Source organism: Rhinoderma darwinii, chromosome 6 (genome assembly GCF_050947455.1).
Source record: "Rhinoderma darwinii isolate aRhiDar2 chromosome 6, aRhiDar2.hap1, whole genome shotgun sequence".
NCBI lineage: Eukaryota > Metazoa > Chordata > Amphibia > Anura > Rhinodermatidae > Rhinoderma > Rhinoderma darwinii.
This window is the reverse complement of record NC_134692.1, coordinates 74078894-74101473: the sequence shown is the minus strand read 5'-3', so window position 1 is coordinate 74101473 and position 22580 is coordinate 74078894. Positions and strand designations below refer to the sequence as shown.

Here is a 22580-nt window from a genome sequence, read left to right as displayed (position 1 = left end):
TTGAGAAAGGGTGAAACACCTCTTCCACTGTGCTTCTGTAAATGTAGTCTGTAATTCTCTCTCCCAAGCCCCGCAGAAGGAGGGGAGTTGTTGGGATCGCTGTGCAAGTAGTAGTTTGTATAATGTGGAGATGGCGTGGGTAGGGGGTTGGGTGGAGACACAGAGGCGTTCAAAGTCAGTTAACAACCGGTGGAGATGTGCGCGTCGATGGAGCTATGTCTTATTGAAGAAAAAGGATTGTTTTTATTTTCACTGCCCAATTCTAATAAATTCTATGAAACGCCTGTAGGGTCAAAATGCTCACTACACACCTAGATTAATTCCTCAAGGGGTGTAGTTTCCAAAATGGGGCCACTTGTGGGTGGTTTCTACTGTTTTGGTCCCTCAGGGGCTTTTCAAATGTGACATGGCCTCCACAAACCATTCCTGCAAAATTTGAACTCCAAAAGCCAAATGGCGCTCTTTCCCTTATGAGCCCTGCCGTTTGTCCACACAGCTGTTTATTACCACACATGGGGTACTGTTTTACTCGGGAGAAATTGCTTTACAAATTTTGTGGTGCTTTTTCTCCTTTTAGTCCTTGTGGAAATGAGGAAAAATTAGCCAAACCTACATTTTCTTTGAAAGAATGTAGATTTCCATTTTCACGGCCTACTTCCAATAATTTCTGCAATAAACCTGTAGGGTCAAAATGCTCACTATACCCCTAGATAATTTCCTTAAGGGGTTTAGTTTCCCAAATGGGGTTATTTTTTGGGGGGATTTTCACGGTTTTGGCACTACAAGACCTCTGAATTTCTGCAACAACAAAAAATGAAATTTGTAAATTTCACATCTACTTTGGTTTAATTCCTGTGGAATGTCTAAAGAGTTAATAAACTTTCTAAATGCTGTTTTAAACAATTTGAGGGGTGACATTTTTTTAAATGGCTTTTTGGGAGTTTCTTATATATAAGGCCCTAGAAGACGCTTCACAACTGAACTTGCCCCTGTAAAAATAGCCTTTTGACATTTTCTTGAAAATGTGAGAAATTGCTGCTAAAGTTCTAAGTCTTGTAACGTCCTAGAAAAATAAAAGGATGTTCAAAAAATGATGCGAATCTAAAGTAGACATATGGGTGATGTTAATTAGCCACTATTTTGTGTGGTATAACTGCCTGTCTTACAAGCAGATACATTTAAATTTAGAAAAATGCTAATTTTTGAAATTTTTCGCTAAATTTAGTTGTCTTTCATAATTAAATACTGAATGTATTGGGGGCGTGGCTTGGCGCGCAACGGGAGCAGTCGCATGACTTGAGAGCTCCGCTGTGGTCCCGTGCTATATTGATCGTGTGAATATCCTGATCGTTCCTTACCTTCATCATTACGTCCCGGAGATCCAGGCAGCAGTCGGGTGGTAAGAGTGGAGTTATGGGCCCCACGAGAGGTCAAACGGCCACGGAAAAGCTACAGAGCTATGCCGGGAAGATATCAAAGATGGCGGCCGTGCTTCCCTGCAGCAGCGCTCAAAGGGCAGTGAGACGCCTGGCGGGACGACATCTTCCTCAGCGGTGGTGGAGGAGACAGAGCCGGAACCTACCCCAACGGAGGTGATGAATAAACTCCTGGCAGCCATATCAGCATGCAAGACCTCGCTGACCAGTAAGATGGAGGAGGTGAAAATTGATATAGGCCTCATCAGGCAGGATATGCAGGCCTTGAGAGAACGAGTGACGCATGTGGAGGATTTATAGTCCTCCTGTACGAATTTATGGAAAGGGCTTAAGATGTAATGTGATGTTTGAAGATGCAGATAGGGAAGGATACGTTAACACTGCCTTATAGCACGGGGCCTTCCCCGTTACTCTTTGGTGCCACGAGGAGGGCATGATTCGGCAATGGCCTATGTGTCATCTCGCATTGCCGATACAATTTACTGTTTATATGTTAGTTCTGTCGTTTATGTTTTCAACGCCGTATTTAGGCGAAATTATACTCATTTATGAATGCAAATGTCTAAAAAGTCATACAGTGCAAAGAAGGTGGGGAAAGGTCGCTAGGGAAAGTATTTTGGTATTATGCAAGAGTCGGGAGCTATCTTCCCTCCGAGGCAGACATAGTTTCCGGGCCCACTAATGGCGTCTATACCGATCGTGTCTTGGAATGTACGGGGGCTGGGTACCCCGAGGAAAAGGGCGGCCATTTTTGCATGTATCCGTAAATTTAATCCCTCTATAATATGTCTGCAAGAGACGCATTTAATCCCAGACAAAGCGAGATTATTGCGTAGACCTTGGATCCAATGGTCTTCACACTCTTTTCATACGTCCTACTCCGAGGGGGTATCTGTATTAATCCACAAATCTCTGAGGTGGGAAGCGGTCAAACTTAAAGTGGATAAGGAAGGTAGATATGTGTTTATACATGCTTACATCGACACTATACCATTTGTATTACTGGGCCTATATGTTCCTCCTCCGGCGAATACACAGATTTTACATGAGGCTGCCACATTTGCTGCCGCTTATCCACAAGCTACGGTACTGGGCATGGGGGACCTTAACATGGTCATGGATCCCAAATGTGATAGATTTAGAGGGGAAGTGGATTGTGGGGTTGCACCGGTGGCTCCAACAGAGTTGAATTTGCTATTTCAAGAAATGGGTTGGATAGATATATTTAGGTGCAAACATCCGAATGTAAAGATATACTCATGTCATTCTATCGGTAGGAATTCCCTGTCCCGTATAGATTATATCTTTGGGAACGCTCTAATGGTTCCGATGGTAACGGATATTGCTTATGAAGTAAGGGGAGTGTCAGACCACTCTCCGATGGTAGCGTGCTTCAATAACCCAGGGCCTGTGAGGATTGGTAGCTGGAAAATTCATCCATTCTGGCTCACCCTGATAGGGCCGCAAGATCGCATACCAGATCAATTGGAGGTTTTTCAAGATACCAATAACTCGTATGATAATCTTAATATTTTATGGGATACCCTGAAGGCCTACCTGAGAGGTTGCTTGCGATCTACAATCTCCTACATAAAAAGGGAAGCGGCAAAGGAAGAGGGTCAGTTGGCACAGCAATGTAAAACATTGGAGGGCGAAGATATAGAAAACCCATCGGAAGCAAATAAACATGCATGGCTGACGATGGGCCGTAAATACTTATTATTACTACAAGAAAAAGCTGATAGGAAACTGTTTTTTGCTCGGCAAACCTATTTTGAATTGGGAAACCAATCAAGTAAATTGCTGGCTCATTTAATTCACCACAGCTCTCAGAGCTCAGCAATACTAAAGATTAAGGACAGTCAGGGCCGTGAGTTGACTGATACCCCTAGTATAGCGGCCCGCTTCACCCAATTCTATAGGGACTTATACTCCTCCCAGTCTACGTATGATTGGTCCGAGTGTGTATCATACTTGGAGGACTTGAAATTTCCACAGTTAGATGTGGCAGGCAGGGATATGTTCGAACTTGATATCACGGAAGACGAGGTTACACAGGCATTGAGGGATATGTCGAAGGGTAAGGCATCGGGCCCAGACGGGGTACCATTGGAGGTATATCTTCGTTATTCTGACCAGCTCATTCCCCCATTATGCTCCTATGTATTCGTATGCCCGGGGGGAGGGAAAACTCCCGGACAGTTTCTATGATGCCACAATTGTAGTGTTACTAAAACCTGACAAAGACCCTAGGGACTGTAGTTCTTACCGTCCTATTTCATTACTGAATCTAGACTACAAGATACTTGCAAAGGTACTGGCAAATAGACTGAATAAGGTGATATTACAACTCATCCACCCGGATCAGGCAGGCTTTATGCCGGGGAGGTCCACATCTGACAATATACACAAGGTTCAAATTTTGGCTCAAATAGGAGAGGCACTGAAGGAGGACTGGGCAATGGCATCTCTTGATGCGGCCAAGGCCTTCGATTCCGTTGAGTGGGCATATTTGTTTGAAGCATTACAGAGGTTTGGTTTTGGCCCAATTTTCATTAAATGGATAAAAATCCTGTATAAGGATCCGAGGGCACAAATTTTGATTAATGGTATAATGTCCCCTTATTTTCAACTCCGTAGAGGTACCAGGCAGGGGTGCCCTCTCTCCCCGCTATTGTTTGCAATAGCTATTGAGCCTTTGGCGATACGTGTAAGAACGCACCCAGAATATCGGGGAATAGTGGTGGGAGGACGAGAGGAGAGGATTAGTTTATACGCCGATGACGTGATATTGTATATGTCATACCCGAAGGACAACTTGGGGCTAGCTATTGAAATCCTGAACCAATTCGGTAGATTTTCTGGCCTACATGTTAATTGGAACAAATCATTTTTCATGCCTTTTGAAGGAAGTGGGGTGGGCGGATGCTGAGCACGGTCTGCAGGTGGTGTCGTCATTTAAATATCTGGGTATTATCATAAACAGAGACCATAGGCAGGATCGAATCACCAATATATTGCCTCTGTTAGACTTTATCAAGCTCAAATTCAAGGTGTGGGGCGCACTCCCACTGGCAGTGACGGGTCGTATAAATTTAATTAAAATGGTTATTCTGCCAAAATGTCTATGTTCTGGAACACGCAGCCATACCAGTATATAAGGCTTTTTTTAAAATCCCTACATGCATTATTCCCGGCTTTTATATGGGGATCCAACAGATCCAAACTTAGCTTGGCTACTCTGCAGAGACCTAAACAGGAGGGGGAATGGCACTGCCGGACTTGTTTATGTACTATCTAGCTGGGCAGTTGAGATATCTACAGCTATGGACAGGGCCGGACCCGTTACCAATGAGGGAACAGCACCTCGCTACATATTTGCATCTAACACACCTTTGGCCAGTGCTAGAAAGCTCCCCGGGAACTTATAAAGAAATGCTCCAAATCCACAAGGTGGCAGTGCAGGCATGGACGGCGGCCAAACAAATTTATGCATATGCAGATATACAGGTGGACATGCCACTATGGGATAATCCCCTTCTTTCACATCTAATGGAGGGGCAGGCCCCCTCTTTCTGGGATGGCTTTGAGGTACGTAGCGTCGGGGATGTGTATACGGATAATGTCATTAAATCCTTTGCGCAAATGCAATAGGACTTCCAAATCCCTAGGAAAAGCTTCTATAGATATCTGCAGCTGCGACATGCTCTCGCAAGTCAATACCCTAGGTCAGACCACGAATTCTCACGATTCCCTTTGATTGGAGTTTTTAAATCACAGGGCCCCCGGGGGCTGATCTCGGCTGTCTACACGGCCCTTATACAAGCTAAACTGGCCAATGTCAAGTTACCGGTAAAAGATAAATGGGAGAGCCTGATACCAGATCTGCCAGGGGAGGAATGGGAGGATGTACTTTCATCTCCTATGTCTGTATCGCCGGCGGCAAATAACAAAATGATTCAATTATCTATAGTTCATCAGAGTTACCTCACGCCGGTGAGACTGCATAGAATGGGCAGATATCCTAGCACTGAATGCCACAGGTGCCGTTTTCCCAGATCTGATTTCTGGCATATGATCTGGGATTGTCCAGTGGTGGCCTCCTTTTGGGGGGAGGTGTTGGAAGTGGTGAAGCAGCCGATCCCCTTTTCACCCAAGATTTGTCTATTTGGGGTGCTGCCTGAAGATCAGTGGCCATTCCACATGCATATTTTATTGCAAGAAGTATTGTTCATGGCAAGGAAAACCATCGCACTTCGGTGGATGGATCAGAGACCTCCTAGGGTGACGAAATGGAAATCGTTGATCAATTCCATTATTCCATATGAGCGAGTATTATATAAGAAAAGAGGGTGTATTGGTAAATTTTATAAAATATGGCAGATTTGGTGTGATTCATCGTGTACCCTGTATACTCCGCATAGATTCACAGACCTGAGGGACCAGTTGCTGCAACCTTGAGGAGGACGGATGTTGCATGATTGGTTACTTTATAGGATTTCTATATTTTGTCTGAAATAACTCAAATTGGCCTGGAAAAGTTTTTTGCCCGCTGGGATGTTATTACTGAGGGTTAACTATGTGATCTATTAGGTTATGACATGTTAAATACCGCCATAGCCACTATGCATCTGTGTTCAAAATTTGTGTGACTACATAAATGTGTTTATTTTCTGTTATGTACTATGGACATTTGTATTGTACAATTCTTTCAATAAAACAAGTTAAAAAAAAATAAATACTGAATGTATTGAGCAAATTTTGCCAGTAACATGAAGTCCAATGTGTCACGAGAAAACAATCTCAGAATCGCTTGGATAGGTTAACCCCTTAATGACAGCTTATTTTAGACCTTAATGACCAAGCCATTTTTACGTTTTCCATCGTCTCATTCAAAGAGCTATACACTTTTTCGTTTTGCGTCGACATAGCTGTATAAGGTCTTGTTTTTTGCGGGACAAGTTGTAATTTTTAATAGCACCATTTTGGGGTACATAGAATTTATTGATTACCTCTTTATTAACCTTTTTTTGGGGGGAATAGAAAAAAAACAGCAATTTCGCCACACTTTTATTGCGTCCTAAATTTACGCAGTTTACCGTGTGGTATAAATAATAACTTTATTCAGTGGGTTGTTGCGATTGCAACGATACCAAATTTGTATAGTTTTTGTATGTTTTACTATTATACAGTGAAAACACTTTTTTTTTTTTTTTTTCAAAATTATTTGTTTTTGTGTCTCCATATTTGAAGAGCCATAACGTTTTTTATTTTTTCGCCGATGCAATTGTAGGAGGGCTTTTTTTTTTGCGGGACGACTTGTAGTTTTTATCGGTACCATTTTGGAGTAGATGTGACTTTTTGATCACTTTTTATCACATTTTTTTTAAGGCTGGATTAAAAGAAAACAGCAATTTTTGCATGTTTTTTTATTTAATTTTTTATGACGTTCACCGTGCGGCTTAAATGATGTAATAAGTTTATAGTTGGGGTCGTTACGGACGCGGCGATACCAAATATGTGTAACTTTTTTACTTTATTTTGTTTGTTAATAATAAAGCAGTTTGTAAGGGGGAAAAGTGGGTTTTTCATTTTTTTATTTTTTTTTCCGCATTTATAATACACTGCAATACTTCTGTATTGCAGTGTATTCTGCCTGTCCGTGTAAAATGGACAGGCATCTGCTAGGTCATGCCAGAGGCATTCATTACAGGCAGACCTGAGTGCCTTTATTAGGCCCCCGGCTGCCATCGGAGACACACTCTTGGTGATCTTATCACCGGGTGTCAGTGGGATGAGAGGGAGCTCCCCCCTTCTTTCCAAGACCACTCAGATGCGGTGCACGCTATTGAGCACCACATCTGAAGGGTTAAATGGGTGAGATCGATACTAATATCAATCTCACACGTTGGAGCAGGGACGCCCCCAGCCCTCAGCTGCCTCTGGCAGCTGAGAGCAGGGAGATTTGACCGCTCCCTGCTCTGTTTACTTATTCCGATGCAGCTATGTAAAAAGTCTATTGCATCGGAATAAGGCCCGTTAGTGACCAACGTAAAAACACTATGGGGCGGTCACTAACTGGTTAAAGCATTCCAAAGTTATTCCCACATAAAATGAAACCTGTCCGATTTGAAAAATGAGGCTCTGTCAGGAAGGTCAAAAGTGGCCAAAGAGGGAAGGGGTTAAAAGGAAAAAAATTGCCGCGCTACGTGTTCCACATCGGTTCCCTCTCTTTGCTATACTTGAAATTTAGGAGGTATACTTAAGTACCCCTGGTACATGCCATTCATCTTTGAATCGACTCGTTTTTAAAACTAAATAGCTAAAACATTAACCACTTTCTGACCCAATGCATTACCCCCTTTCCTGACGAGGCACATTTTCAAGTTTTAGTCATGTTCCAGCCATAGCAAATTGTTGTTCTATTACTCTTCCAACCTGCATGTATTTGGTGTTGTTTTTCTTATAACATATTGGCCTTCCATATTGCGTAAAAAAATATATAAGTATTATATTTAAAAAAATTTATTTTAAATATAGTAGGAAAAATATGACACTGAATTTAGGTGATTTTCAGCGATAACAAATGCGTGTGCATTTTTTGCTTGATTGGCACGAGGTGGAGCTTACAATAAATGGTGCGCAAACTGGCTTTTAGAGAGCAAATTTTCTGATATTTATACGACCATTACAGATGTTGTGAAGTGCTAAAACACTGAACACTACCAAAATGACACTTTTTAGGAAATTGTACCCCCAAGTAATTAATCTAACAACATATAAAATATTTAAAAAATCTTTCTTGTACTGTAATCCGCTGTGAACTTTATCTGCAGAAAATCTGCCACATGTAAAATCGTCCTAAGGCTGGGGCTACATAGTGACTTTGGCCACGACATAGGTCGCACGATATAAGATAGCGATGTCCCATAGCCTACATGACAAGCAATGAAAGTCAATGTGGTTGCATTTCGAGCTGCAAGTAGCCACGACACTACCGTTTTGATTTCTTGCAACTGTCATGGCAAGGGTTTAACCCCTTCTGGACCCAGCCTGTTTTGGCCTTCAGGACGAAGCTGATTTTTCAAATCTGACGTGTCCCTTTATGTGGTAATAACTCTGGAATGCTTTTACCTATCCAAGTGATTCTGAGATCGTTTTCTCGTGACACATTGTACTTTATGTTCGTGAAAAAATTTGGTCGATAAATTCAATATTTATTTGTAAAAAAAACACCAAGATTTAGAGGAAATTTGTAAAAATTAGCATTTTTCTAAATTTTAAATGTATCTACTTTGTAAAACAGATAGTAATACCACACAAAATACTTACTAGTTTATATTTCCCATATGTCTACTATATGTTTGCATCGTTTTTTGAACATTCTTTTATTTTTCTAGGACGTTACAAGGCTTAGAACTGTAGCGGCAATTTCTCACATTTTCAAGAAACTGTCAAAAGCCTATTTTTTCAGGGACCAGTTCAGTTCTGAAGTGGCTCTGAGGGCCTTCTATATTAGTAAGTCCCCATAAATCACCCCATTTTGAAAACTGCACCCTCGAAGGTATTCAAAACAGCATTCAGAAAGTGTTCTAACCCTTTAGACGTTTCACAGGAATTAAAGCAAATTAGAGGTGATATTTACAAATTACATTTTTTTTTTTTTTGCCAAAATTCATTTGTAATACATTTTTTTCTGTACCACAGAAGGTTTTACCCAAGAAATGCAACTCAATATTTATTGCCCAGATTCTGTCGTTTTTAGAAATATTCCACATGTGGCCCTAGTGCGCTAATGGACTGAAATACAGCCCTCAAAAGCAAAGGAGCACCTAGAGGATTTTGGGGCCTCCTTTTTTTAGAATATATTTTAGGCACCATGTCAGGTTTGAATAGGTCTTGTGGTACCAAAACAGTAAAGACCCCCCCCCCCCCGAAATTGACCCCATTTTGGAAACTACACCCCTCAAGGAATTTATCTAGGGGTATAGTTAGCATTTTGAACCCACGGTTTTTTTTGCAAAATTTATTTGAATTAGTATGTGAAGATTAAAATCCTACTTTTTTTGTGAAAAAACGTAGAAATTTTTATTTTTTACAAGGAATAAAGTAGAAAAACACCCCAACACATGTAAAGCAATTTCTTCCGATTTATAGGAATACCCGATTTGTGGTAATAAACTGCTGTTTGGACACCCAGCAGGGCTCAGAGAGGAGCACCATTTGGATTTTGGATTTCTGATTTTGCTGGAATAGTTTTCAGTGCCCTGTCGCGTTTGCAATGCACTGGAGAGATGAAAACAGTAGAAACCCCCCAAAAGTGACCCCATTTTGGAGACTACACTCCTCAAGGAATTCTTCTAGGGGTAAAGTTAGCATTTTGACCCCACAGTTGTTTTGCTGAATTCATTGGAATTAGTCTGTAAAGATAAAAATCTACTTTTTTTTCTGTAAAAACGTAGACATTTTTAATTTTTACAAGGAATAAAGGAGAAAAAGCACCCCACGATTACGGAAATACGCCATATGTGTTAGTAAAGTGCTGGACCCACACCGGGGCTTAGAAGGGAAGGAGCGCTATTTGGCTTTTGAAGCTGGAATAGTTTTTGTGTGTCATGTCGAATTTGCAAAGCCCCCCGAGGGACTGAAACAGTGGAAGCCCCCCAAAAGTAACCCCATTTGGGAAACTACACCACTTAAGGAATCTATCTAGGGGCATAGTGAGCATTTAGACCCCACACGTCTTTTGCAGAATTTATTAGAATTAAGCCAGGAAAATTAATATCAACATTATTTCCACTAAAATGTTGAATTTTTTTAATTTCACAAAGGATAAAGGAGGAAAAAGCACCCCAACATTTGTAAAGCAATTTTCTCCCGAGTACGGCTATACCCCACATGTGGTCATAAATGTTTTTCCATTAGAAAGTAATTAATCCTTTCTGAACTGATCCATGTTTTGCTTTTTCGTTTTTCCTCCCTGCTTTCCGAGAGCCATAACTTTTTTATTTTTCCGTCAATAGAATGGTGTGAGGGCGTATTTTTTTTCATTGCGGGACAAGCTGTAGTTTTTATTGGTACCATTTTTTTGTACATACAATTTTTTGAGAACTTTTTATTACATTTTTTTGGTAGAGCCAAGGTGACCAAAAAACAGCGATTTTTGCAGTTTAAAATTCTTTATTTTTCACGGTGTTCACCGTGCGAGTTAAATAATTGTATATTGTAATAGTTTGGACTTTTACGGACGCAGCGATACCAATTTTGGGTATTTTTTACATTACTTTAGAGAAAAAATGTGAAAAGGGTTTATTTTTGGACTTTAAATATTTATTTAATTTTTTCCACTAATAACTATTTTCTTTTGTTTTTACACATTTTATTAGTCCCCCTAGGGGACTTGAACCAGCAATCATTAGATCACTGGTAGAATACTTTGCAATACTAATGTATTGCAGTATATTGTGATTTTTACAGGCTCCTGTAACAGCGCGATCGCTGTTTCTGTCCGTTAGTCCCGGGTATCCGCTGTAATACACAGCTGACACCCACATTATATGGTGCGGGCTCAGTACGTGAGACGCTCCATATATCACCCCCCACACTACGACATGCTATTAAGTTGTGGTACGCGAAGGGTTTAATGCGCAGCGGATGGTGCAGAGTGAAAATTAAAATTTTCCACTAATGTGCCATTTTAGTGCACTATATGTTGTGCCCAGTTTGTGCCACAAATACCTCATAAAATATTAACCGGGTTCTCCCGGGTATGGCGATGCCATATCGGTGGACGTAAACTGCTGTTTGGGCACGCTGTAGGGCTCAGAAGGAGGGAGCGGCATTTGGCTTTAGGGAGAGCAGATTTTGCTCGGTAGTAGCTCTGGCGTTTGGCTGATATTTCAGTTTTATAATGTGGGGGCATATGTAGGCTGGGCAGAGTACATCAGGGGCATAATAAGAGGGTATAATAATGGGGTAAATAAATAATAATCTGCAGATATGTGGCCAGTGTCGCATTTATAAATGGCGCCCAATCTTATCCGCTTTTGGAACACTGCACATTTTGCATCGCTATATTCTGGGAGCCGGAACTTTTTTTATTTTTTCACCACCGGAGCCGTGTGAGGGCTTATTTGTTGCGGGACAATCTGTAGTTTTAATTGGTACCATTTTGGGGTACATGCGAATATTTTATTTTTTTTAATCCCTTTTTATTCCATTTTTTCAGCAAGCAAGGTGACCAAAAACCATAAATTCTGACAATGTTTTTTTATTTATTTTTTACGACGTTCACCCTGGGCTATAAATGACCATTATATTTTATTCTGCGGGTCGATATGATTACGGCGATACCATATGTATATAGTTTTTTTACATTTTGCAGTGTTTGCGCAATAAAATAACTTATTTATAAAATAAATTATTTTCTGTGTCACCATATTCTGAGAGCCATAACAGTCAAAAAAGCTGTGTAAGTGCTTGTATTTTGCGGGCGGGTTGTAGTTTTTATTGGTACTATTTTGGCGTGCATGCGACTTTTTGATCACTTTTTATTTGTATATTTTGGGAAGGGTGGTGACCAAAAAATAGTAATTCTATCATTGTTCTTCATTTATTTTATTTGCGGTGTTCACCGTGCGGGATAAATAATATTATAGTTTTATAATTGGGGTCGTTACGAACTCGGTGATACCAAATATGTGTACTTTTTTTTTTTTTACGTGTTTTTTTTCCTATAATAAAAGACTTATTATAGGAAAAAAAGCAGTTCTTGTTTGTCACTTATAACTTTTATTTTGACACTTTTTTTTTTTTTAAACATTTTTATTTTTTTTACTTTCTTGTCCCACATTGTATTTGTGACGTGACATTCAGTCTGACAGGAAGCCTACGACGACCAGCCTCCAGCAGGTCCTCATAGGCTTCTGTATATGGCAGCCCAGAAGCCATTATCCGGCGTCCGGTTGCCATGTGTACCATCGCCAGCCCCCGTGATTTCACGTGGGGGCTGCCGATCTGCGCTAAACACCTTAAATTCGGCGATCGCAATCGAACGCCGCATCGAAGGGGTTAACTGCCGAAATCAGCGGCGATGGGCCGCTGATCGGCAACGGGGAATGCAGGGCAGACACCGTGCAGAGTTAACCACCGCTGCGGTGTAGCGCCACGCGGCAGTTAACTGTCAAAACACTGACGTAACTGCACGTCGAGGTGCACGAAGTTACTGCACACATCGACGTGCACTTACGTCAAGGTGCGGAAAGGTGTTTAAGTATATAGGGGGTCCACAAATAATTTAATAATAATTAAAAAAAAAAAAAAAAAGGAAAGACACTTTATTTATCTTCATACTAACCGCCTTTGCTTAATGAATTAAATATGTAACATTTTTGAGCACTTTTTTTTTTTTTTTTTTTTTTAATAAAACAATGTATTATGGTGTCTAACCCTTTAATGACCACCAATCCGTGTTTTGGGGGCGGCCATTAGGGTACTTAAGCCATAGCACGGTGAAAATGCTGTGACATAAACCCAACACGGGTGTCCTGTACCTTGTAGAGCAGGTGTCGGACTGTCTAAAGACTTAATACACTGCAATACAGGAGTATTATAAAAGCAATCAAAATATCTCATGGTAAAGTCCACTAGTGGGACTAAAAAAAAATTAAAGAAAAGTTTTAGCATAAATAAATAAAAATTCTAAGTGAAATAAAAGGAAAAAAACTCACTTTTCCCCCTTACAAAATGTTTTATTATGAAAAACAAATTATTTATAATTTTTGTTTTTTCTTGGTTTAAAAAAAAAAAAAGGCTACATATATTTGGTATCGTTGCATTCATAATGACCCCAACTTTAAAACTTTTACGTTATTTAACCTACACAATGAATGCCGTAAAAACTAAAATAAAAAAACAATGCCAGAATTGCTGTATTCTGTTCATCTGCCTGTTCCAAAAAATGTGCTAAAAAGCGATCAAAAAGTCATTTGTACCCAAAAATGTTACCAATAAAAACTACAAGTCGTCCCGCAAAAAATAATCCCTCGTAAAGCTAGAGGGGCACAAAAAAAAGTTATGGCTCTTAAAATACATAAATTTGGTATCGCCACAATTGTAACAACCCACTGAATAATGTTATGTTCTTTATATTACATGGTTAACGGCGTAAATTTAAGATGCAAACAAGAATGGCAAAATTTCTAGTTTTTTTTCATTACCCCCTCCCCTCAAAAAAAAAAAAAAGTAAACAAAGATTAATCAATTTTATGTACCCAAATATGGTGCCACTAAAAATACAGTTGGTCCGGCAAGAAAGAAAATGTCCTTATACAGCTGTCAACGGAAATAAAAAAAAAAAAAAAGAAAGATTTAAATGCGACGATGGGAAAATGAAAAAATTGCTTGATCGTTAAACCTGTCAACAGAATTATCTGCTTGCTTGTTTCTAAGCAACAATGAAATATTGGCAGTAAGGGGTCTTTGAACAGGCTTATAGGCTATGTAAACCTTTTTAAACTTTTTATTTTTTCTTTAATAAAACAATGTATTATGTTTTAACCCCTTAGTGACCAGGCTATTTTAGTTAATGACCAAGCTATTTTTTACAGTTTTTTTTTTCTATCGTCTCATTCAAAAAGCTATAACTTTTTTTTATTTTTTCGTCGACATAGCTGTATAAGGTCTTGTTTTTTGCAGGACAAGTTGTAGTTTTTAATAGCATCATTTTGGGGTACATATAATTTATTGATTAACTTTATTTTGGGGGGAATAGAAAAAAAACATAACTTTTGCCACGCTTTTTTGCGTCCTAAATTTACACCATTTACCGTGTGGTATAAATAACACAATAACTTTGTTCAGTGGGCTGTTACATTTGCAACCATACCAAATTTATATAGTTTTCTTATGTTTTACTACTTTTAGGCCCCATGCACACGACCGTGCCCGCAATCACGGCCCGAGATTGCAGGCACAGGCGGCCGCTGACTGACAGCCGCATTTTTGGGCCGTGCTCCCATACAAAGTATGGGAGCACAGCCCGCAAAATGCGAAAGAACGGACATGTTCCATAATTCCCGGAACATTTCCACGGCACTGACACCCTTCCGTAGTGCTACGGAAAGGTGTCAGTGTTCAATGAAAGTGAATGGCTCCGTTTTTTGCTGTCGTGTGCATGGGGCCTTACACAGTAAAAACACTATTTTTCAAAATTATTTGTTTTTGTGTCTCCATATTTCAGGAACCATAACTTTGTTATTTTCCCCCCGATGCAGCTACATGAGGGCTTTTTTTGCGGGACGATTTGTAGTTTTTATGGGTACTATTTTGGAGTAGATGTGACTTTTTGAATACTTTTTATCACCTTTTTTTTAAAATGCGTTCACCATTCGGCTTAAATAATGTAATAACTTTTATAGTTTGGGGTCGTTATGGACGCAGCGATACCAAATATGTGTAACTTTTTTTTTTTTTTTTCTTTATAATAAAGCATTTTTTACGTCATGCCTCTGGCCTAGCAGGCGTAACTAGTGGCAGACCTGGGGGCCTTTGTTAGGCCCCCCGGCTGCCATAGAAACCACCGACACTCTGCGATCTTTTGTAGGATGCCGGTGTGGTGACAGAGGGAGCCCCTTCCCTCCCTCCAAAACCACTCAGATGGGGCGCTCGCTATTGAGTGCCGCATCTGAGAGGTTAAACTGGCGAGATCGATACTGATATCGATCTCGCCTGTTAGAGCAGGCTACCTCTGGTAGCTGAGAACAGGGAGATTTAATGGCTCCCTGCTCTGTTTATTTATTCCAATGCAGCACCATAAAAAGGCTATTGCATCGGAATAAAGCCCATTAGTGGCCGCCGTGAAAACACTATGGGGCGGTTACTAACGGGTAAAGCAACTTTTGAATTCATTTTTATTACAAATGTTTTTTTTCTGTTTGAGATATGGCTTCTAGGTATCCTGGATACAAAGAAGCTGTATCTTGCGCTGAAACCTGAATCTGTCTGGTCAGCGGGACTGACTGCTTCGGTGACCGCCTTTATTATTTTTCAATGTCTCACATGTCCATCCTTCTCTGATGTTACTTGTTTATAGTTTATATGTCGTTTTTCTCTCTCCCGGATTCCTATTCTCACAGTTAAGCTGATGTGCTTAGGTCTATTATGTATGTTTTTTATTAATACTATTATTATTATTTTATTATTTACCTATATAATACTGGAATGTACATGTCCATGACCAGATAACACATTGCTTTTCACTTGTAAATCTTAACTGTGATTGCGATTTATAAAAAAAATATCTGAAGCGTTCCCTCTAAGCTTATGAACAATGATCTTTTTTTTTTTTTTTAATAGGAGTTTTGAAAATAACTGGAACATTTACAAGCTGCTTGCCCATCAAAAGCCATCTGAAGAGAAGGTAATCTTAATTATAGCTCAGTTTTCTAGTAGCCACTCAGACCACATATGCTAAAATATCCTACCCAGTGTAGCGCTCTTCAATATCTATTAGCTAAACTTGGTTATTAACCCCTTCCCGACATTTGTCGTAAGTATACGACATGGAAAGCCAGTGCTTCCCGCAAAATGTCATATACTTACGCCAAATGTTTGGCACCGGCTCGGAAGCTGTATCTTACAGTTGACATCCGGCTGTAATGGCGGGGACCGAAATTAGCTTCGATCCCCGCCATTAACCCCTTCAATGCAGCGTTCAAACGTGATCGCTACATTTAAGCTGTTTGCAGCTCATCGAAACCCCAGCAATGAAATTGCCGGGGTTCTGGTGACTGCAATGGCAACCGGAGGCCTAATACTGGCCTCCCAGTCTGCCTAGCACGGAAGCCGGTCAAGATCCGCCCGGCGGCGGAGCCTGATCGGCTTTCGTAGCCGCCAGCTAGATGGCGCCGGCTCAGGAGCTGATCCGGCATCATCAGCGGTGGAAGTCAGCTGTATGTTACAGCTGACATCCACCTGTAACGGCAGGAACCAGAGCTAGCTCCGATCCCTGCCATTAACCCCTTCGATGCAGCAATTGAAAGAGATTGCTGCATCATAGCGGTTACTAGCAGATCGCCAACCCTGACAGGCAACACAATGGCATCCTGCTCTGCCATTACGGAAGCCGATGTAGGCCCCGCCCGGAGGCGAAGACTAATCGGCTTGCTGTCAGTGAATAACTGACAGATCTAATGCATTGCACTACGTAGGTAGTGCAATCTATTAGAAAAATATAAATCTTACAGTTGGACCGTCAAGTCCCCTAGTGGGACTTGAGAAAAAGTGAAAAAAATAAAAGTTAGAAAACAATAAAAGTTTCAAGTAATAAAATAAAACCCAATCACCCTTTTTCTCTTATCAAGTCCTTTATTATTGAAAATAATAATAAACCATATGAATTTGGTATCGCCGCAACCGTAACGACCTGGGGTATCAAAATATTATATTATTTATTGCACGTGGTGAACAGCGTAAAAAAAAAGCGTAAAAAACTTTACCAGAGTTTCTGTTTTCTGGTCACTTTGCCCTACAAATATTGGAATAAAAAGTGATCAAAAAGTCGCACGTATCCAAAATTGGTACCTATAAAAACTATAGCTCGTCTCGCAAAAAACAAGCCCTCATACAGCTCCGTCGACAAAAGTTATGATTCTCACAACTTGGCGACAGAAAAAATATATTCTTTTTACAAAAGTAATTTTATTGTGCAAAAAGTTGTAAAACATAAAAAAGTTCTATAAATTCGGTATTGCCGGAATCGTACTGACCCGCAGAATAAAGGTAACATGTAATTTATAACGCGTGGGGAACGCTGTATAAAAAAAACCTTAAAAAACTATGCCAGAATTGCGTTTTTTTCTTTACCTGGCCTCCCATAAAATAGGATAAAAGGTGATCAGAAAGTCGCATGTACCTCAAAATGGTACCAATAATAACTACGGCTCGTACCACAACGTCTATGAAAAAATAAAATTAGTTATTGCTCCAATAAGTATAAAAAATATGCAGTTGTGCAGCCCGAGGGGAACATTTCTTCTGTTTCAAGAGGTGATTTATCAAGGACCTAAAATTGGGGAACCAGGAAGGGGAGTGCCCAAACATATCTGCTAGAAGCGAGTGTGCCCGTATTATACCAGGACAACACTTTCCCAGCAAAATTCCCCAAACTGCAAAGGTGCGGAGTGTGGACCAAAAGGGGGATAAGAAAGGACGCCATATATCAGTCAACACCGGCCTGTGCAGAAAGGATTGTGTCACAGCGTAACACACATCTATGGATTATTTTATTGTTTACCCCATTATTATACCACCTGACTATGCCCCTGATATACTCTGCCCAGCTTACATGTGCCCCCACATTATAAACGGAAACACCAGCAATACTCAAACAAATCTACTACCAAGCAAAATCCACGCTCCAATAGCCAAATGGCACTCCCTCCGCTGTGAACCCTACAGCGTGCCCAAACAGCTGTTTCCTTCCACATATATGGCATCGCCATACCCGGGAGAACCCTTTTAACAATTTTTGGGTTGTGTGTATCCAGTGGCATAAGCTGGGAATTACATATTTGCCACTGAATGGTATATCTAGGGAAAAATATAAATTTTTCATTTATGGAAAAGACCTGTGGGGTGAAAATGCTGACTACACCCCTTAATAAATGGCTTGAGGTGTGTAGTTTCCAAATGGGGTCACTTCTCAGGGCTTTCTTTTTATTATTTCACATCTGAGCCTCTGCAGTTGTGAACCAATACTTTGTAAATCGCCAAATTAGGCCTCAATTTTACATGGTGCTCTTTCACTCCTGAGCCTGGTCGAATGTCCGGGCAAAAGATTAGGGCCACATGTAGGGCTTTTCGAAAACCGGGAAACACAGCATAATAATTGGAGAGCTGTCTTGTTATGGTGGCACAAGCTGGGCACCACGTAATGGCATATCTATGGAAAAAATCCCATTTTCACTCTGTAACATCGAGTGCACACTAATTTCTACAAAACACCTGCAGGGTTAAAATGCTTACTACACCCCTAGGTAAATGCATTGAGGGGTGTAGTTTCCAAAATTGTCACTTCTGGGGGGTTTCCACTGTTTGGGGCCCACAGGCGCCCAGAAACCAATCCAGCCAGCCACATCTGCACTACAAATGGCGCTCCTTCCTTTCTGAGCCCTGCCGTGTGCCCAAACAGCAGTTTATGACCACATATGGGGTATTGCCGTACTCGGGAGAAATTGCTTTACAAATGTTGGGTTCTTTTTTTCCTTTATTTGTTGAGAAAATGAAAAATTTTGTGCTAAAGCTACGTCTTATTGAAGAAAAAGGATTGTTTTTATTTTCACTGCCCAATTCTAATAAATTCATCTGTGGGGTCAAAATGCTTACTACACCCCTAGATGAATTCCTCAAGAGGTGTAGTTTCCTAAATGGAGTCACTTTTTGGGTGTTTTCACTGTTTTGTCCCCTCAGGGGCTTCGTAAATGTGACCTGGCCTCCGCAAACCATTCCTGCTAAATTTGAGCTCCAAAAGCCAAATAGCGCTCTTTCCCTTTTAAGCCCTGCCGTGTGTCCAAACAGCCTTTTATTACCACATGTGGGGTATTGTTTTACTCGGGAGAAATTGCTTTACAAATTTTTCGGTGCATTTTCTCCTTTAGTTCTTGTGAAAATGAGAAAAAAATATTGCGAAACCTACATTTTCTTTGAAAAAATTTAGATTTTAATTTTCACAGCCTATTTCCCATAATTTCTGTAAAAAACCTGTGCGGTCAAAATGCTCACTATACCCCTAGATAATTTCCTTTAGGTGTGTAGTTTCCCAAATGGGGTCACTTTTGGGGGATTTTCACTGTTTTGGCACCGCAAGAGCCCTTCAAACCTGACATGGTGCCTAAAATATATTCTAATAAAAATAAGGCCCCAAAATCCTCCTAGGTGCTTTTTTGCTTCTGAGGCCGGTGCTTCAGTCCAGTAGCACGCTACGGCCACATGTGGGATATTTCCAAAAACTGCAGAACCTGGGCAATAAATATTGAGTTGCATTTCACTGGTAAAACCGTCTGTGTTATAAAAAAAAATTGTATTAAGAATTTATTTCTGCAAAAAAAGATGAAATTTGTACATTTCACCTCTACTTTGCTTTAATTCCTGTGAAACGTCTAAAGGGTTAAGAAACTTTCTAAATGCTGTTTTGAATACTTTGAGGGGTGAAGTTTTTTAAATGGGGTGACTTTTTGGGGTTTCTAATATATAAGGCCCTCAAAGCCACTTCACATCTGAACTGGCCCCTGTAAAAATAGCCTTTTGAAATTTTCTTGAAAATGTGAGAAATTGCTGCTAAAGTTCAAAGCCTTGTAACGTCCTAGAAAAATAAAAGGATGTTAAAAAAAACGATGCCAATCTAAAGTAGACATATGGGGGATGTTAATTAGGAACAAGTTTGTGTGTTATAACTGCCTGCCTTACAAGCAGATACATTTAAATTGAGAAAAATGCAAATTTTTGCAATTTTTCGCAAAATTTTGGTGTTTTTCACAATTAAATACTGAACATATCGAGCAAATTTTGCCAGTAACATAAAGTCAAATGTGTCACGAGAAAACAATCTCAGAATCGCTTCGATAGGTAAAAGCATTCCAAAGTTATTACCACATGAACTGAAACATGTCAGATTTGAAAAATGAGGCTCTGTCAGGAAGGTCAAAAGTGGCCAAAGAGGGAAGGGGTTAATGTTGCTTTGCTGTTTTGTCACCTGATACCTTACAACAAATTAAAGCCCTAATAATTAACATGTATTAATTATCCATCCAGTACTTTTCCTTTATACAGTATGTTTGTAGTTTTTTTTGTGTGGTTGCCCCAGGTAATCTTCTGTTAACATAACCTCACATGACCTTTTCGTACAAACCTGTGAGCAGTTAGGATTCAAGATGAGCATTCCACTGCAGTGTACCATATCGTGCCCTCTTATCAAAATCAGATAATTGAGGCTCTCTGCTACCTTATCTCCAGTGTGTATCAAGAGCTCCACCAGGTACCTGTGCAAGGTACTGCAGCTCCGTCCCATTCGCCTGAATTGAACTGAACTGCAGTACCAGGCACATCCACCCGTACTGTTTGAACAATTAGTGCTGCGGCCCCTTCAACGTACTGATTGAGGGGAGGAGGGGGTTGCGGATGTTAGATTCCTAAGATCAAACATTAATGGCCTATTCTAAAAAAGATCCATCACTGTTTAAGTTCCAAGGACCTCTTTTTAAGCACAATAATCCATTATCACTAAGACTTTAAGGGGAAGGATGGACCGAGCACTATATATTAATACATTTCATTACCCCAGCAGTTCTAGTATGGATGTCACTGGTAAGTGGTGTTCCCTTACTTAACATAATTCTGACTCTACAAGGTGAAGAGTTTTCAATTTTGATACCTTATCCTGACGGAACAAGGTTTTTTAGCCGTGGAACAAAATTCACTGGTAATCCACATGAATGAATTCTGAATAATTGAGGTTTTTTTTGCTAAACCTTTACTACTGGGAGATTTTATTCAAGAGTTGATTTATACTTGAATGTTCTGGTAGGTTTTGACATTATTTTCTTCTGTACTTAAGAGCAACTTCAGCATTGCAATTCTGAATGTGGGTGCTCCAGCTGCTGGAATGAATGCTGCTGTCCGGTCCGCTGTGAGAATTGGAATTTTTGAGGGCCATACGATCTACACTGTGAATGATGGATTTGAAGGGCTGTCAAAAGGGCAGGTACAGATTAAATTTGTAAACTCTGCTTCAAAAATTTGTCAAGTCCAACATTGTTTTAAGATTCTTTTTTCATATTTTATCTATTTGTCTCAAACATCTATTTGTTGTTTAATGTAAGTGTTTTGATTTATCTGCACATAGACGAGAATTTTATGTTTTTTTGTATAGATTAATGAAGTAGGTTGGCATGATGTTGCTGGATGGCTGGGCCGCGGTGGGTCAATGCTAGGAACAAAAAGGTATGTCAGATGTTTCCACATTTATATTTTTTATAGAAAATAGTGCTACAGCGATTGTTGTGTTACAGCGAAGTAAAAAATATACAAGAAAAAAACAGGTGTTCTATGAAACAGCAGTTACTAATGTGGAGCTGTATGTGGGGGGGGGGATTATTCATAGGTGAGCTATTTCTCATCATGCTTAAATTTTGAAATTATAAAACACAATACAAATAAAATGTGTTGTTGAACTAAGGGTGTGTTCACATTAGCGTTCGGTTCCGTTGATGGGTTCTATCAGACCCTTCTGTCAGAGGAACCCACGAACTGAAAGGCAAACGGAAAACATAGCTTCCTTTGCATTACCATTGATTTCAATGGTAATGCTTCCATTGATAATGGCTTCCGTTTGTCTCCGTTCTGTAAGGTTTCCGTTTTTTTTGCGGAAACAATAGCGTAGTCGATGTGAACAGGCCCTAAGAATAGTTCAGATTTTGTCATGTTTATGTTTGAAGAAACCTACAGTTTAAAAAAATATCCCCAGAAAATAAAAAGAATTTCTCCAAAACATATGTCTCTAAAATATTATCTTTTGTCAAGCTGTACTATTTAAAATGTAGGCTATATCTAATTCTGCCTCATGGATTGTCACATTGTCACTAACAGAGACTCCTATAACTAACTAAAGAAAGAAATTAAATATAGACATTTGACCAGATTTTTAAAATTGCTAGACTTGAGCAAGGTTAAAAAAGTGCTAAAAAGTTTAATGTGTGTAAATGACCAGGAGGATAATCCTCATCATCTCACTGGTGGCTTGGTTTCCTGTAGTTTCTAATTCTTCTACGCTTGCTGTAAGCAATATCCTCTCCATATGCCCTTTATGCACAGCAACCAATCTGAGCACCTACAAAGCTGCAGTGTAAAGGTATTGGGGAGTCCACTGATGAAAAGGGAGGTGTATTTAAGGCTCCCATTACAGCCGAGACTACCTTAAATTTTAGCTGCAGTGTCTGATCATAACTCTGTCCTAAGGCTTAAATCACACATGCAGTTTTAGTGGCAGTTTTCTGAGCCAAATACAGGAGTGAATACAGAAGACAAACTAGTGTTTCCGTTGTACAGTTTCTTTTTCTTTTTTGGATGCACTCCTTTGTCTTACTAATA

General features: G+C 40.0%; 1 protein-coding gene across 3 annotated transcripts in view; it reads left to right on the top strand.

Annotated features, from left to right (window-relative positions):
- The window catches only part of PFKL (phosphofructokinase, liver type), a 175090-nt gene that overhangs the window by 78429 nt on the left and 74081 nt on the right, over positions 1-22580 (top strand). For all 3 annotated transcript variants that reach the window (XR_012849520.1, XR_012849521.1, XM_075829946.1), the window contains exons 12-14: positions 15792-15855; positions 21049-21195; positions 21364-21434. Coding sequence is in view for 1 of the 3 variants with exons in the window: in XM_075829946.1 (XP_075686061.1) it covers positions 15792-15855; positions 21049-21195; positions 21364-21434 (282 nt within the window). In the remaining 2 variants the exon portion in view is untranslated. The remainder of the gene's footprint in view (positions 1-15791; positions 15856-21048; positions 21196-21363; positions 21435-22580) is intronic.